The sequence below is a fragment of the Lygodium microphyllum genome, chromosome 25, assembly GCF_053477565.2.
Source record: "Lygodium microphyllum isolate KBCC chromosome 25, Lygodium_microphyllum_v1.1.10, whole genome shotgun sequence".
Lineage (NCBI taxonomy): Eukaryota > Viridiplantae > Streptophyta > Polypodiopsida > Schizaeales > Lygodiaceae > Lygodium > Lygodium microphyllum.
In genome coordinates, this window is record NC_141159.1 from 99664118 (window position 1) to 99678844 (window position 14727).

At 41.1% G+C, this 14727-nt stretch overlaps 2 protein-coding genes across 2 annotated transcripts in view; one reads left to right on the plus strand and one right to left on the minus strand.

Moving 5' to 3' along the window:
- LOC148014549 (potassium channel KOR1-like) overlaps positions 1-12578 on the plus strand; it is a 68556-nt gene extending 55978 nt beyond the window's left edge. The window contains exon 13 of the mRNA XM_087666150.1: positions 12158-12578. Coding sequence (XP_087522276.1) covers positions 12158-12183 — 26 coding nt within the window. The 3' untranslated portion in view covers positions 12184-12578. The remainder of the gene's footprint in view (positions 1-12157) is intronic.
- On the minus strand, positions 476-10858 carry LOC148014551 (uncharacterized). The gene is made up of 2 exons (XM_087666151.1): positions 10299-10858; positions 476-729 (listed from the first exon to the last, which is right to left on the minus strand). The coding sequence occupies exons 1-2, from the start codon at positions 10711-10713 to the stop codon at positions 725-727; spliced, it is 420 nt and encodes a 139-aa protein (XP_087522277.1). The 5' UTR covers positions 10714-10858; the 3' UTR covers positions 476-724.
- Positions 12579-14727: the final 2149 nt, after the last annotated feature.

Consider the following 14727-nt stretch of genomic DNA (forward strand, 5'->3'; position numbering starts at 1 on the left):
CTCTAAGTGTAAGCACATGATACAAGGTAGTTTAGCCTCTCCTGAAGGCAGCCTGCCCCAAGGCTCTATATCTATTCTCTCTGCCCTAAGACTCAGCTCATGCTCAAGGACAGATTCGTACATCTTAGCTAGATAGTGTCCAATCATAATAGTCCGATAAGTGTTATGGACCATTCTCAGTCTAGCTGCTTGGAAAAACCTCACAAATAGCTCTACTAGACAGGTATACCAAGAGTGCAGCCATTGTATCATTGGCATATGAAGAGTGCTCTCTTGAGGCCTCCTTACCAATGGCTTATAGAACAATGCTCCATATAAAGACAGTGCCCATGATTGGCCTCTGACATTGGTGGGGTGCAATAAAGATATCTAAATCATTATTGAAGACATCACTCTTAGCAATGCCTTCTCTTATTTTCTTTGCGTGAAATTTATATTTAAAAAGTGGAAAAAAAAAGCTTTATACACCTGTTTATAGTTGGACAGTGCTTCAAAACAAGGAAAGCTCCTAAGCTTACAAAAGCCTTATACAAGCAGGTAATTTCCATAGTTGGTTTATCAGCCATTTAAGCAGTTTACTTCTTTCAGTTTTCTTCATTATTTCCAGCAGAATAGTGGCTACTTCTTCCACTTTCTCAATCCCAACAGCTTCATTTTTCTCCACTCTCCCAACTCTTCTTCTTGGTTTGCTTCATGGAGTTTCTAAAGAACTTCAGCATCCACTTCAGCCTGCAAAAAAAGATCGTCTTTAAAACCATGTAGGGGATCCAGATTAGAGTCGCAAAACACTTTTTTATTCTTGCAAATCTAGATGTTCCATAAGTAGTAGCTTCTCATCTAATTCCACACAGCTGGAGGAATTCCATAAATTTCACCCAGTAGTAATTCTTTCCATGTTAGTCTAGTGGGGTGAAAAGGTAATCATTACCTGAAGAAAACAAAAGATGTTATTATTTTGTGGACATGTTAGAAAAGGGTAGGGAATAGTTTCTACTTGGGTGTTGCATCTTGGGCATATCCCATTACCTATTCCCGCCTTCATAGCTGTAATTAGTCCAAAGTCCTTTTAAAATTATTAGCCACATCAAACAAGACGTTTTAGGTCGGATGGCTGGGGACCACAAATTGGTAAATCTGTTGTTCCATTGCATATGCCATCTTTCATTAAGTTTATTGCATAGTGGAAAGTTGCTGCTTATCAATTCAGGAAGAGGGAGAAAAGGTTTGTCCCCTTCTAGGCATATCCCTCTGTGATTGAAGGGCTGATTCAAGTTAATTGCAGCAGAGAGGTAAGGATCCCATGAGCTCCTTCTGTCCCTGGGGAGCTCCAAGTCTGATTGGTTGGGTTGATGTTCCTGCCTTAGTTCTTCTTCCATCAATCAAGTTTTGCTCTGACTGTCCTATAGATCCCCCCAGGTTCTTATACCTTTCCTAAAGAGTTTATACGCCTTCCTAGTATCTTGTTCATTGTTCAGCAGTTGTGTTGTGGAAGAAGCTGAACCACACAGAATCTAAACACACACCCAAGGAGAGTTAGGTTGGGATGTGGGGACAGGGTCAATAAATGTTTGTATTTAGACCAAGATTCCCAGGCCTTTGGCTAAGGTTGAACAACTCTTGGCTTTGAGTTTGACTGGACAGATTATGACAGTCAGTGGATCTAGATTTTTCCACCTTGGGCAACCTATAGCTTCAAAGTTCCTAGTGGTAGCATTCAGTAGTGTTATCCAATCCTCCTCTTCCCTACTTAGACTCCTAGCCACCCATTTGGCTGCCAGTTTGGTGGCAAGTGTCTGGGTTTCAAAGGTCCAGTCCTAGTTTTTTAGGAATGGAGCATATTGCCTAGGAGACTTTAGGGATTTTGAAGCTTTCTCCTCCATCACTGCTCCATAAGATTTTCCTGGAGATCTGGTCTAATTGTTTAAGGCAAGGCTCTTGGAGGTTGGTAACACACTAGAAAGTAAATGGTGGCTGGAATGATGATTTGTTTCAGGAATAGGGTCCTCCCGGCCAGATTCATTTGCATCCCTTTCCATCTTTCCAACTTGTTCCTAATCTTTTCTAGCACCCATTCCCATCTTTGTTTCATGGTGATGTCAAATCACATAGGGATTCCCAGCAATCTGAAGACCTTTCCAGTTTCTATTTCGTTGTAGCCAGCCTCCAACGACCACCTAGGAGGGGAACTAATGAGAGATTTAATTCCTATTTTGGCTGGATTATTATTGATCCTGATGCTTTGCAAAATGTTTGAAGATAGTTCTAGAAGGCAACTAATGATATTGGGTCATTGTTAATCAATCCATTGGTGTCATCAGCAAACTGATTAAGCACCTTTATTATTAGGGAGTTTAATCCATTTATATTTCCTTTGTCTATTTCATCTTGGACCAGTCATCCAAGTGCATCAGCATAGCAATGGCAAACAATGAGGCATCCTTGACTAATAGACCTAAGGAGGAAGGAGTCTGTCATCTCTCCATTGATATGTATCCTTGTAGACACATTGCCAAACAATGTACTAATATACTTTATGAAATTTCTCCCTAAGCCCATGTTCTGAAGGGATTGCAGTATGAAGTCCCATTCAAGCATGTCACTTTACCATAACATTCTTGGACAGTAGACTCCCTGTTGGCCCCTAAACTGGCGCCCCTTGCGGTATTTCTTTAGCTTCATTCAATTGGAAGGAGTACAACTTGAGATTCTTCAATCTCCTCCTACTAACCAATTGCTCTTGCTGTCATAAATGACCAGCAAGCCTTTTGGGTCATTTGCCCCTTGATTCACCCACGACTTCTTCTCCAATTTGACCCTTGGCTGGCCAAATGCTGCCCCAAATCAATTCGGGATGGGCTGGCTCCTCAAATCCTTTGATAATCTTCAATTATCAGCTGCTGATTTCAATCCCTTGAGCCTTCAATCTCTTGCACGGATCCCAAGGTGGCTGCTAAACCCTAATTTATGCTGTAAATTAGGGTTTACTGCAGAAATTACAGATCAGCCCACCAATAATGGCTGAGATCTCCTCCGAATGGCTAAGAATTGTTGAGTATGGCTGAGCATAGGCTAAAGGAGATGAGAGAATGCTGTAGAGAGAGAAAATTTTGAGATTTGTCGCGAAGAACTGATCAAAATCAGCTGCTGCCCTGCTGTACCAGCCCCAAACGAATGCATCAACAACAATAGGAGCATCAGAGACCGTGATCTTCAGGAGAAAGTGCATCAGCAACAATTGCCAGCTTCCCAAGGTTAAGAATATGCAATCTCCATCACCAAAATGGTCTCCAATGGCTAGGAAATGGCCCCAAAAGCTAGTAGCCACAGTCCAACACCTCTTTCCAACAGCTCCCAAAATGAAAAAACGAGATTTCCCTCTCCCTTCAGCCCTATTTAGCCTTTCCCCCACTTGCATGGGAAAGTTTTGCCAAGTGACAGCTTTCTTAATCCATTTTCAGCAATTTCCAACCATTTAATTAATTTCTGAAAATTAATTCAGCCCTTAATCCATGCCCAGAAAATTGACCTTGCCCATCCAAAAATTAAGCTAAGCCATTTGCAACCCAAAGTGGTCCCATGCATTAATTGACCCTTGGACAAGCATTAATCCATTAATTAATGCCTAGTCCCTAGTGTCACCATTGACACTTAATGGCCAATTAATGGTCCTAGGGGCAAACTGACACCAAAATTCACCTAGAATCTAACAAGTGTAACTTGTTACAACTTTTGCCTTCGACACCAATCTTTTTCATAGGGTCCTTCGGCCTTCAACTGTTATAAAAGCAGCTTGCACCCCACATGTGCAACACATGTGCATCTTTTGATTGCACATTTGATTAATTCTTTAATCAAATGTCAATTAAACATAAGCAAAGCATCAAATTTTCACGTCCTCGTGGTAGATCATCCCCTTGAAATCCTTGCAATCGTCCTTGATTGCACTGTAATGTGTCAAAGTAAACAATATTGCACTGGAATTTCCACAAGGCATCATAGTCAACACAACATTGGCCACTCCTGGCTAACTATCTCATATGCCCACCATTTGCTGAAAATTTCCAGCCAGCATAAATATAGCATAAAGCTCAACAGTAGTCCAGAACTGTTGCCAAAAACTCATCGGATACATCCCAAACTCTTGTTTCTCAACAGTGCTGACTACACAACCATAGTAAAGCATAAACCGGGCCAAAACCATGGGAATTGTCAATGCCATTCAATACACATGGTGCTGTCTATAGAACCAGCTGAATACTACTGAAACTAATGATCATACACTGAAAACCAGCACTCGGTAATCAGTCTCTCATGATCATAACCTGATGCAAATGTACAGTTTCAGAGCTGCAGTGACAACCGTACCCATCTGCATACATATACCACAGTGACTAGTACACTGAATAGTGACCTCATGGCAAACATACTGTCGGCACAGTACCTTGGATGCATGCTGAATACATTCGAGATCCACTATACACGAGAGCAGTCCATTCCTGGAGGATTGAAGTGCTACTGCCCCCTTGAGTATCAGGTGATACTCTGGATCCTTGCCCTGCTGAACCTGAAAGAGTCCGATCCAAAGTCAGCTCTAATTGAAAGGCATCAAGGTAAAGCTGCAACAACAGAGGATGGTCTGCCAAGTCATCCTATTCCATCCATTTAGCATCCATTGGTGGACAGTTGTGAAACTTCACCCGATAGCTTATGGAAGCTTTACCTTTGACTTTTTCTCTTTATGTGCCAAAATCTGCTCAGATACCAATATCTCATTCAGCTCCTCTACATTGGACTGAATTTCAGCAGATACATCCTTAGGCACATCAACATAAAAAGGCCTCAACAAGCTCACATGAAAGGCATAGTGTATCTGCTAGTGTAGAGGCAATTTCCATGATAGCCAGCATTAAACGGAGCATTTGCATGACCAGCACTTATTCCTTGAGCCCCAAAAGCAAGACGGGGTACCGATGCTTGCCCATATGCGTGATTTTGCACACCAGGCATCATACTGATGTCGCCATACATCGGATTATGCATTCCATGAGCCATACCCAAGTACATTGGGTTATGCAAGCCATGAATTGGTTGCTGAAAATTATGGGGAAGTGTGCCATACATTCCCACATTTGATCGCTCACCCACCATAGCATGAAAATTTGTGCTACCACCAAAGTAAGCTAGCTACGCTAAATTCTCATGCAAACCTTGCTGTCCAAAAACCATAGGATTAGCATTTACATCATGAACTTGCATTTGCATTTCTTGCCCAGCTGGCACCAACTGCTTTTGACCATAAGCATCTTTAGGAGCATTTTGAGAAGGCTTTGGCTTATTCTTCGGTGCATCTTGCTGTCCCGAAGTTCTAGAAGAGGATTTTCTCTTCTTGCCCTTGTTGTCCTTCGTAGGAGTGTTCAAAAACCGAGTAAACTAAGGATCTTTTGCCAATTTAGCAAAGATATTGGCTGCTGCCCTCATTCGATTCTTGAATGCATCATCGAATTTCATTTCCCCTTGTTGATCATCATCCTCTTTCTACATTGAGGGTCCAACATCTTGGCCTTCAGCCACATTTTCAACATGTTGTCCATGATTCGTGCCTTGTCCAAGATCAGGCATTGCATTTCCTTCTTCTTCATGTGAATGTGCATCATGAGAGGCATCATTACTGCTTGATTGCATCCCACTGTATGAAGACATCTTACTGTAATTTCTCAACTGAGCACAAAGATCAACACTAGCACAAAGCTTTGGCTTGCAATCAGGTGTCTCGGGCCCACCAAATCAAGAGATTTGATGTATCCCGACAATGGAACCTTGCTGTAACCAACCTTCCTTCTTGGAATAGATGGTGATAACCTGATTTAAGAGTTAATTACAGCAATAAATTAATGCGCATAAAATTTAACATAACATTCTTGGACAGTAGACTCCCTGTTGGCCCCAAAACTGGCGCCCCTTGCGGTATTTCTTTAGCTTCATTCAATTGGAAGCAGTACAACTTGAGATTCTTCAATCTCCTCCTACTAACCAATTGCTCTTGCTATCATAAATAACCAGCAAGCCTTTTGGGTCATTTGCCCCTTGATTCACCCAGGACTTCTTCTCCAATTTGGCCCTTGGCTGGCCAAATGCATCAATTCGGGATGGGTTGGCTCCTGAAATCGCTTGATAATCTTCAATTATCAGCTGTTGATTTCAATCCCTTGAGCCTTCAATCTCTGGCACGGATCCCAAGGTGGCTGCTAAGCCCTAATTTCTGCTATAAATTAAGGTTTACTGCAGAAATTACAGATCAGCCCACCAAAAATGGCTGAGATCTCCTCTGAAAGGCTAAGAATTGCTTAGTATGGCTGAGCATAGGCTAAAGGAGATGAGCGAATGCTGTAGAGAGAGAAAATTTGTCACGAAGAACTGATCAAAATCAGCTGCTGCCCTGCTGTACCAGCCCCAAATGCATCAACAATAGGAGCATCAGAGACTGTGATCTTCAAGAGAAAGTGCATCAGCAGCAATTGCCAGCTTCCCAAGGTCAAGAATATGCAATCTCCATCACCAAAATGGTCTCCAATGGTTAGGAAATGGCCCCAAAAGCTGGCAGCCAGAGTCCAACAGCTCCCAAAATGAAAAAACGAGATTTCCCTCTCCCTTCAGTCCTATTTAGCCTTTCCCCCACTTGCATGGGAAAGTTTTGCCAAGTGGCAGCTTTCTTAATCCATTTTCAGCAATTTCCAGCCATTTAATTAATTTTGAAAATTAATTCAATCCTTAATCCATGCCCAGAAAATTGACCTTGCCCATCCAAAAATTAATTGGCTAGGCCATTTGCAACCCAAAGTGGTCCCATGCATTACCCTTGGACAAGCATTAATCCATTGCCTAGTCCCTAGTGTCACCACTGACACTTAATGGCCAATTAATGGTCCTAGGGGCAAACTGACACCAAAATTCACCTAGAATCTAACAAGTGTAACTTATTACAACTTTTGCCTTTGACACCCATCTTTTTCACAGGGTCCTTTGGCCTTCAACTGTGAAAAAGTAGGTTGCACCCCACATGTGCAACACATGTGCATCTTCTAATTGCACATTTGATTAATCCTTTAATCAAATGTCAATTAAACATAAGCAAAGCATCAAATTTTCACGTCCTCATGACAATATACCTTCCTTTGATGAATCCTCTTTACTCCTTCCTTACCCATGAGTCTAGGTCATAGTTACCAAGAACGGGGAACAAGAACGGGACCCCCCAGAACTAGGGGAACGCTTAGGATTGGGGAACGGGAATGGGGGGAATGGTATATATATATATATATATATATATATATATATATATGTATGTATAACTCAGTCAACACATTGGAAATGCCCCAAATCCCTGCTGAAAAAGCCCCAAATTTGGGGCAATGCTTGATCTGAAATACCCCAAAATTAGGGACATTGCAGCCAAGTCCAATGCCCCACATGTTTGCTGAAAAAGCCCCAAATTTTGGGCAATCCTTTTGGGGACATTGCAGTCAATTCCATGCCCCAAATCCTTGCTCAAAAGAGCCCCAAATTTGGGGCAATGCTTAATCTGAAATGCCCTAAAATTGGGGACATTGCAACCAAGACCAATGCCCCAAATCCTTGCTGAAAAAGCCCCAAATTTGGGGACACTGCAGTCTGATTCCAAGAAACGGCCGCTCCAAACAGGAAATGGCTGCTGGAACGGCCCGGAACAGGGTTGGAAAGTGTAGGAACGGGGCTGGGAACGGGCAGGAACGTTCCATGGGCGTTTCGCTGGTAGACACATGCCAGAACGCGTTAATCCGTTCCTAAGGCCCAAGACGGGCATTCCCTATTTCTATGGTCTAGGTGATTGGAGAGTCTCCTAGCTAGAGCTTTGGCATATATCACATGTCATGGGTCTCCAATTAGCCAGTCAGACATTCGTTTTCATTTCTTTTATGAATCAGTTTCACAACCCCTTCATTGATTATGTGTGGTAGGGCTCCACATCTCAACGATTCCTTCCATACTCTAAGAAGAGGAGAGATGAGGAATTCCTTGAATTCTTTAAAAAATTCATTAGGTAATCCATCCAACCTTGGGCTCTTTCCTGAAGCAAGGGCATCTATTGTATCTCCTAGTTCTATTGGGGGTATGTATTGTATCTCCTAGTTCTATTAAGCAGTTCAGCTTAGTTTAATCTTAAGCAGTTCAGTTTGTAGGTGGGTTTGTTAGACAGTCATTTCCTAGACAATTGGCAGACAGCAGGCTCCACGTCAGCAGTACGGCAGTCCACGTCAGCAGTACGGTAGGGCACTGGTACAGTCGAACAGATTTACTGGTACAGTCGGCCAGATTAACTGCAGTCGGCTGCATTTAATGCAGCCATTTTAATGCAGTTAACATCTCTCAGATGGTTGTGTTTCTCTAATGGCAGCTGTCCAAGCTAGGGTTGGGGAAATTGGTCTCTAAAAGGCCCGATCCTAGATGTACTGGACTGCATTCCTGGCAGTAGTATGCTTGAACAATCTTGGAGACACCCAGCCTTGACTACATGAGACTGGTTAGAGAGACTAAGTTGGATAGGAAAATGGTCTGACATCACAATATTTTCAATTATCTTACACTTTGCATTCACAAAAATAGCTAATAAACCAGCTGAAATGTAAAGTGTATCTAATCTAGCTTTCCTTAGATAGATCATAGCAACCAGCCTGATTATTTGACCATGTAAACCCTAGACCTTCACTGATGTCCACCAATCCATGATGGCTTTAGTGTTTAGCCAGTTAACCTTTACTAAACCTGCGATACAACATCCCTTTTCCAAGTACCTGTCCTTTGTGGATTCAACCATATTTAAATCCCCAGCAAGAGTTATGGGGCAATGTAATGCCTACAAAGAATCCCACCAGAGGTGTTAGGAGTATGCAGAGAAACCACAACAAATTCATGAGGATGTTTGAAGTGGGCAGCTACCCAGTTATTATCCCAATCCACGATAAATTTACTGATATGATCCTACATATCATGGGAGAAGCCTAAACATGCTCCCCCTCTTCTGTTAGTGCGCTTTGTTGAACACCATGCATAATCTTTGAAGATTCAACTTGAGTTTTTCAAAAGTAATGAATCTGTAGACATTAATTCTTGAAGGCATATGACATTAGGGACAATGGCATTAGCTTTCAGCCATTCCCTAATTGTCTTTGCCCTTTCAGGGTCAGTCAGACCTTTTATATTAAAAGTGATTATACTGAGTTTATGAATGTTCATTTATTCAGTTTTTTTTTTTTTAAACTTCCCTATCTTCTGTGAATCTTTCCCTTGCCAAAAGGGGTTGCTTTCACTCTGATCTACCTTGAAATACCTTGTTTTGGACTGTTGAGAATTCCCTTTATCTTTTTTAGGGCTGACTGACAGGATTGGGCTAAGTGGGACATTGATCCCCCTTTGGAGCTCCTCCTCTTCAGCTTGTGTGAACTCTATATCATTATTCTGCTCATTTAGATCTATATTAAGATTGTCATGATTTTTGGAAGACCCCCCTATTATCAAGTTGTGTCTCCTATACTACTACCTCATCGCTGTGTGATTCCTCCTGTAATTTGGCTTTACCCTTGCTGGCTTCCTCTTCTCTCTGTGAATTATTTATGTCACCATATAAGTTCATCAGAAGGGCTCCGTACCTATTATTGCTTTCTCCTTTAGTGTTATTATTTGTTTTATTAGACCCTTGTTTTGAGGCATTCAAAACAAGCATTCGGGAGATTTTAATAAAGAACAGGTTGGTCCTTTATAAAGTTCCCCTCTGAGTTTGAGATTGCTAGAGTTTCAATTAACTTCTCACTGACATCCACCTCAATCAAAAGTTGAGGGTGCCATCTTGGGTTTATATCTGTGTAAGGCCTTTGTTCTAGTAAATTGCCTGGTGGGGCAGATAGCATTTTCAAGAAAGGATACAGATTAAGGGGGAGGTTAGGGAACTCAACCCAGACATGCATGCATGTAGGTTTGGGCCCTGTAGGGTCAAAATTAGGGGACCGTTTAAACAAGGCTAATGGCGAATTCCTGAGCATCCATTGCTCGTAGCTCAGCAGAGTTAGGGCTGACTGCTCGCTCTCAAATAAGAAGAAAAAGTAGTAATTGGAAAGATAACATATAATCAAGGGGCTTACACCCAAGAGGTTCCCAGTTGTTACGAGCCCAGGACTTTAGGAATTCGACCGGCGGTCTTGCCCCGTGACACAATCCTTTACAGTTTTTCAATTCAGATGCTGGCACAGATAGGGGGAATTTGTTACCTAGAGTGTCAGGAACAGGGCTTGGCGGCATGCCAGTTTCTTGGTGGGCATTGGAGACGGGGATGGAGTCGCGTTTGCTCTTTTGTTGTCCTTCTTCAGGCAGCTTTTGGTTTTGTTCAGGAGCGCTTGGCTGACTTCCAATAGCTACATGGTTGTGGGCCCCTGCAGTTTCTTGGAAGCCCTGCCTTTGGTTGAAGGCACCTCCACCACCACCTCTTTCGAATTGATCTCCAGGGCTTCCCATGTCGCTTGCTCCAGTTCCATAAGCCCAGCGTTCTCCCCCTCCCAACTGGTTGATGTTCTCCCCTCTTCCCCAGATTTCATTTGCTCCATGGTGGATATACTGCACAGACAATCCGTTGAAGAGTGGGTTCCCCACGATAATGCCAAATGACCTATTAAGCGATCCAGCCATTCCCCGGTCATGATGGAAGGAGACGGGGGGGAGTCGTCTACATAATGGGAACTGAAATCGTCCCAAACTGGGGGAGGACAAGAGGGAGATTCTGCGCTAGACTCCCAAGATTGGAGGGGACGAGCGGCACACCTGAGGGCGCCGCCCCCCCCCCCCCCCCCCACACCCCAAAAGGAGGACAAGGGCTTTGAGAATTGCACGCAATATCTTTCAGTGTTACCTTAGCTGAGGGCGACAGCCCTACTGGTTGTGTGCAGGGGAGAAGTCCCTTGATAAAATAAGATACTCTCATACCCTCAGATGCTTGCTAGCCTAATCCTGATCAAATCTCTCACGCAATCTGTTGAACTTTCAAGCGTAATCCTGTAACATATCCTTTTTCAGAAATGTCTTCGATTCGATGTCCAGGGAATATCGTTTTCAGCCCAACATAAGTGGTGAAACGACCTGATGTCAAGAGGCTTGTAGAGAACGGTGCTTAACAATAGAACACTTTGTTAGCATATGCGGTGTTGTGTCATCTTGCAAGGTTCTTTGGCATTCCAAGTGCAGTCTAGACATAAGGGTCCTTCTCCCATAATCCCAACTAGGCATTTCCCAGCACTTCCTTCTGGTGTTCTAGTGTTGCTTTGCACCAAGGTTTGAAGATGCATGTTTCATGTGGTAAGATACTAACATTACATGATTTTGACAACCTACAACTATATAGAGAGTTGCTTCTTTTTCTTCCTCTTCTCTCCCACACACACACATTTAGCCATCAGCCCCATTGGAAACACAACCGTGGATATTTTTAAATTTACCAATAATTCTCTATGATATTGATTGCAATATGAATGTCAACTTACATAATTCTACCATGAGAATGATTGAATATATTTGTTTAGAGGGGGGGCATTAAGTATTTGGTAGGTAATTAAGGTTCATGCAAAGATCAAGTTAGTAGGTCTAGCATTTTAGGGGTTGGCAGCTTAGAATCAATGGGAGACAGAAGCTAGGGTTGTTGGATGGGATAGCTAGGTTTGAGAGAGGGATTATCATTTTGGGGAGAGCTAGGGTTTGGGTTTGGGTTTGGTTTGGCATTTTGGGGATAGGTGGTCATGGCTTGAGTTTTGGAGGCACAAGGGAGAGGGCATCAAAACTTAGGGATATTAGTCTTTTTAGGTAGGGAGTCACACACACACTCATACACATATAATACAATTAATGTAATAATTATTAATGAATTAATCAATTAATATATTATAAATAGTTACTCATATACTTACTACGTGATGAGAAGAAGATTTTACATTTTTTGTGTGTGTGTGTGTGTGTGTGTGTGTGTGTGTGTAATATCGTAATGACATATTATAGTATGTATATATAGAAATCTATGTATAAGTATATTTATATATAAGTAGTATTATATATACCTCAACCCAAACAAACACAATCGTTGCAGGATCCGAACCACTCAGGAGGAGATAACTGATGCGGACAAAGATCAAACAGTGAAGAAGCAAAGCATCGAAGGAGGCAAAAAGGAATGCTTACCTTCTATTAACAAAAGTAAGAGACGAGTCTCCAATGTGGTCATAGTTCAAATGGTTTGAGGATGTGTGGGTTCAAACCTTGGATACACCCTTGAGGCATCTTTCAAATTTCAAGCCTATCTCTTTTTTAAAAAAAAACCTAATGAGTATCGTGCTTAGTGGAAAAAGAAAATTCCCCATGGAACAAGTGACATGGAAGAGAAGACTCAAGAATCTATGGAAATCCACATCTTTCTATCGGCTCAACATCTTCAAATCTCCCACAAGGACTAGCTCCTTGGGTTGCATTAGTAGAAAAGCTTTTTATCATTGCCCTCTACCCTTCTATGAGTGGGCAAAAGAGACTAAAAAGACATGGATCAAAATTTTTTAATTTAAGGATAAAGATATGTCATTTTTAAAGCCGAAACACCTAAAGCATTCAATAAAAAACTTCAAAGATATAAAACTTCAAAAGATAGTACTTTTGAGTAAGTATGCACCTATGAAAATGCAAAGGAAAAAGTGCCAAAAAAACTCGTGTCATTATCTATAATCTTATTTTTCCTCGAGAAATCATATTTACTAAATGTACTACTACTTGTATCACAAGCATAATCTCCCATAGCTTCTCGAGAGAAGAGTAGGAACCAATCCACCTATTTTCGCCATCATTGCTCCCAAGCTTCAAAGAAGCCATACTTTGGAAAGTCCTTATAATCTATTATAGAGTAATGCTCCATCTCTCTCCCACATTCCTTGGCATCCACAATGTGTCCAAATCTCACACATACATTATAAGAAAGTGTTGAGCTCAAACAACGTTGTGAATTTTTCCATAGTTATGACTTCAAGATAACAAGCATGTGTCATTAATCTTAAAGGCTTCCAAGGACCTAAGCTTGAAAGCTTTCATAAGCTCATGTGTAGCTTTGTGTCTCTTGGAAGATGTGCAAATCCATGTATACACTTTGTTTTCAAATGTATCCATACAACCAAATTTATGAAACTAATTGCATGCACTTGAAACCACTAAAACCTCCTTTTAGGCCACACAATGCACTCCATCATTATAGGGAATGAGCACATTCAATTTTGTGAACACCCCTTTGTTTATTGCCTCCATGGTGAATTCACCACCAGAAGCTAACCTAATTAGACGCCCTCATGGTGAATGCACTAGCAAAATCTAACCCATGATGCAAGATTGGCAAATCGGTTTCACTTAATAATTTGACATTTGCACAAATATAATCTGAACTTTACCATCCTTCAAAGGCAACAGAGCTATATGCTTATAAGCACAATGACATTTTCCCCCATCTTTCACATAAATAATCAAATATGCTACTTGAGTAACTAATTTGTCATATCATCAATCAAAATTGAGAAGAAAGGACTCTTTAATATTTTTCTCTTAGAGAGCATCATATACACATTTTTTGCCACAATGAGATATTCAAATCATGAAGCATGATTGGTGTATGAATAATACACAGTACTCACATGCATATTAGGATTGCATATAATACATCGACATGTACATTCATGGCTATAGGACTTTGAATATATATTGTGAAGTGCTACAAACACATGACTTGTATCACACTTGTAATAATATAGTGCCTTTGTGAATCAATACTGGGTTCTACCTGTTTTTGAAGTGGCAGACTGTTTGGGTTTTCTTTCATCTTCCACCTTTGAGCTACAAGTTTATGAGTATCAAAAAAATTTATGCATTACCAAAGCTAATTTTTGAATGGTGGATGTGCCGTGAGTTGAAAGGGATTAATAAATCCAAATGTTTCATACCATTTGCATTTTACCCTCATCTACCTATGCTCACCCAAAATTGGAGTAGCCCATTTATATGCTTGTATCCACTTTATGTGGAAGTGTCTCTTAATTTCTCTTTTTTTTTCCTCAAGGGAACCTGCTTGATTCTCAGTATTCTCAACAGTCTTGTTACCTTGAAGTATATTTATATTTAGATCAAAATGTTCAATAGTTTATCTAGGGTTTTTTAATGTTAAAAAACATCAATGGCAGCAATAAACCACATCGATAGTCTCATCTAGAAGCTTCTCTCAAATGAAATGGTACTGTAGCTCAATGTGCTCTGTCCTAGCATAAAACACAGGGTTCCGAGCCAAGGCAATGCAACTTTCATTGTTGCAATGAAGTATAGTAGGACCAGTTGGCTGACAACCAAACAAGCTCCTCCAACAACCTTTGAAGCCACACTGTCTTGAACTTCTAACCATTATTTTGATTATCCTTGATGATAAAGGCAATATAAGAAAAAGGTTGTCTTCATAGGCATGTTTATTAGAGCCTGCACCAAAAGTTTTTTTTTTCCCCTCTTTGGCTTACAACCTTGGTCAAAGAAAAGTCTCCAAGCTTTTAGATTAGGTGTTGCAAACCACATGATAATGAGAACTTAAAAACCCAAACTATAAGGGATTTAGAAAATTGAAACCTAAAAACAAATTATAAAGCA

What these genes read in the sequence shown, in the direction of transcription:
- LOC148014551 (XM_087666151.1), bottom strand. Translation starts at nt 10,713, where the DNA reads ATGGCTGGATCGCTTAATAGGTCATTTGGCATTATCGTGGGGAACCCA.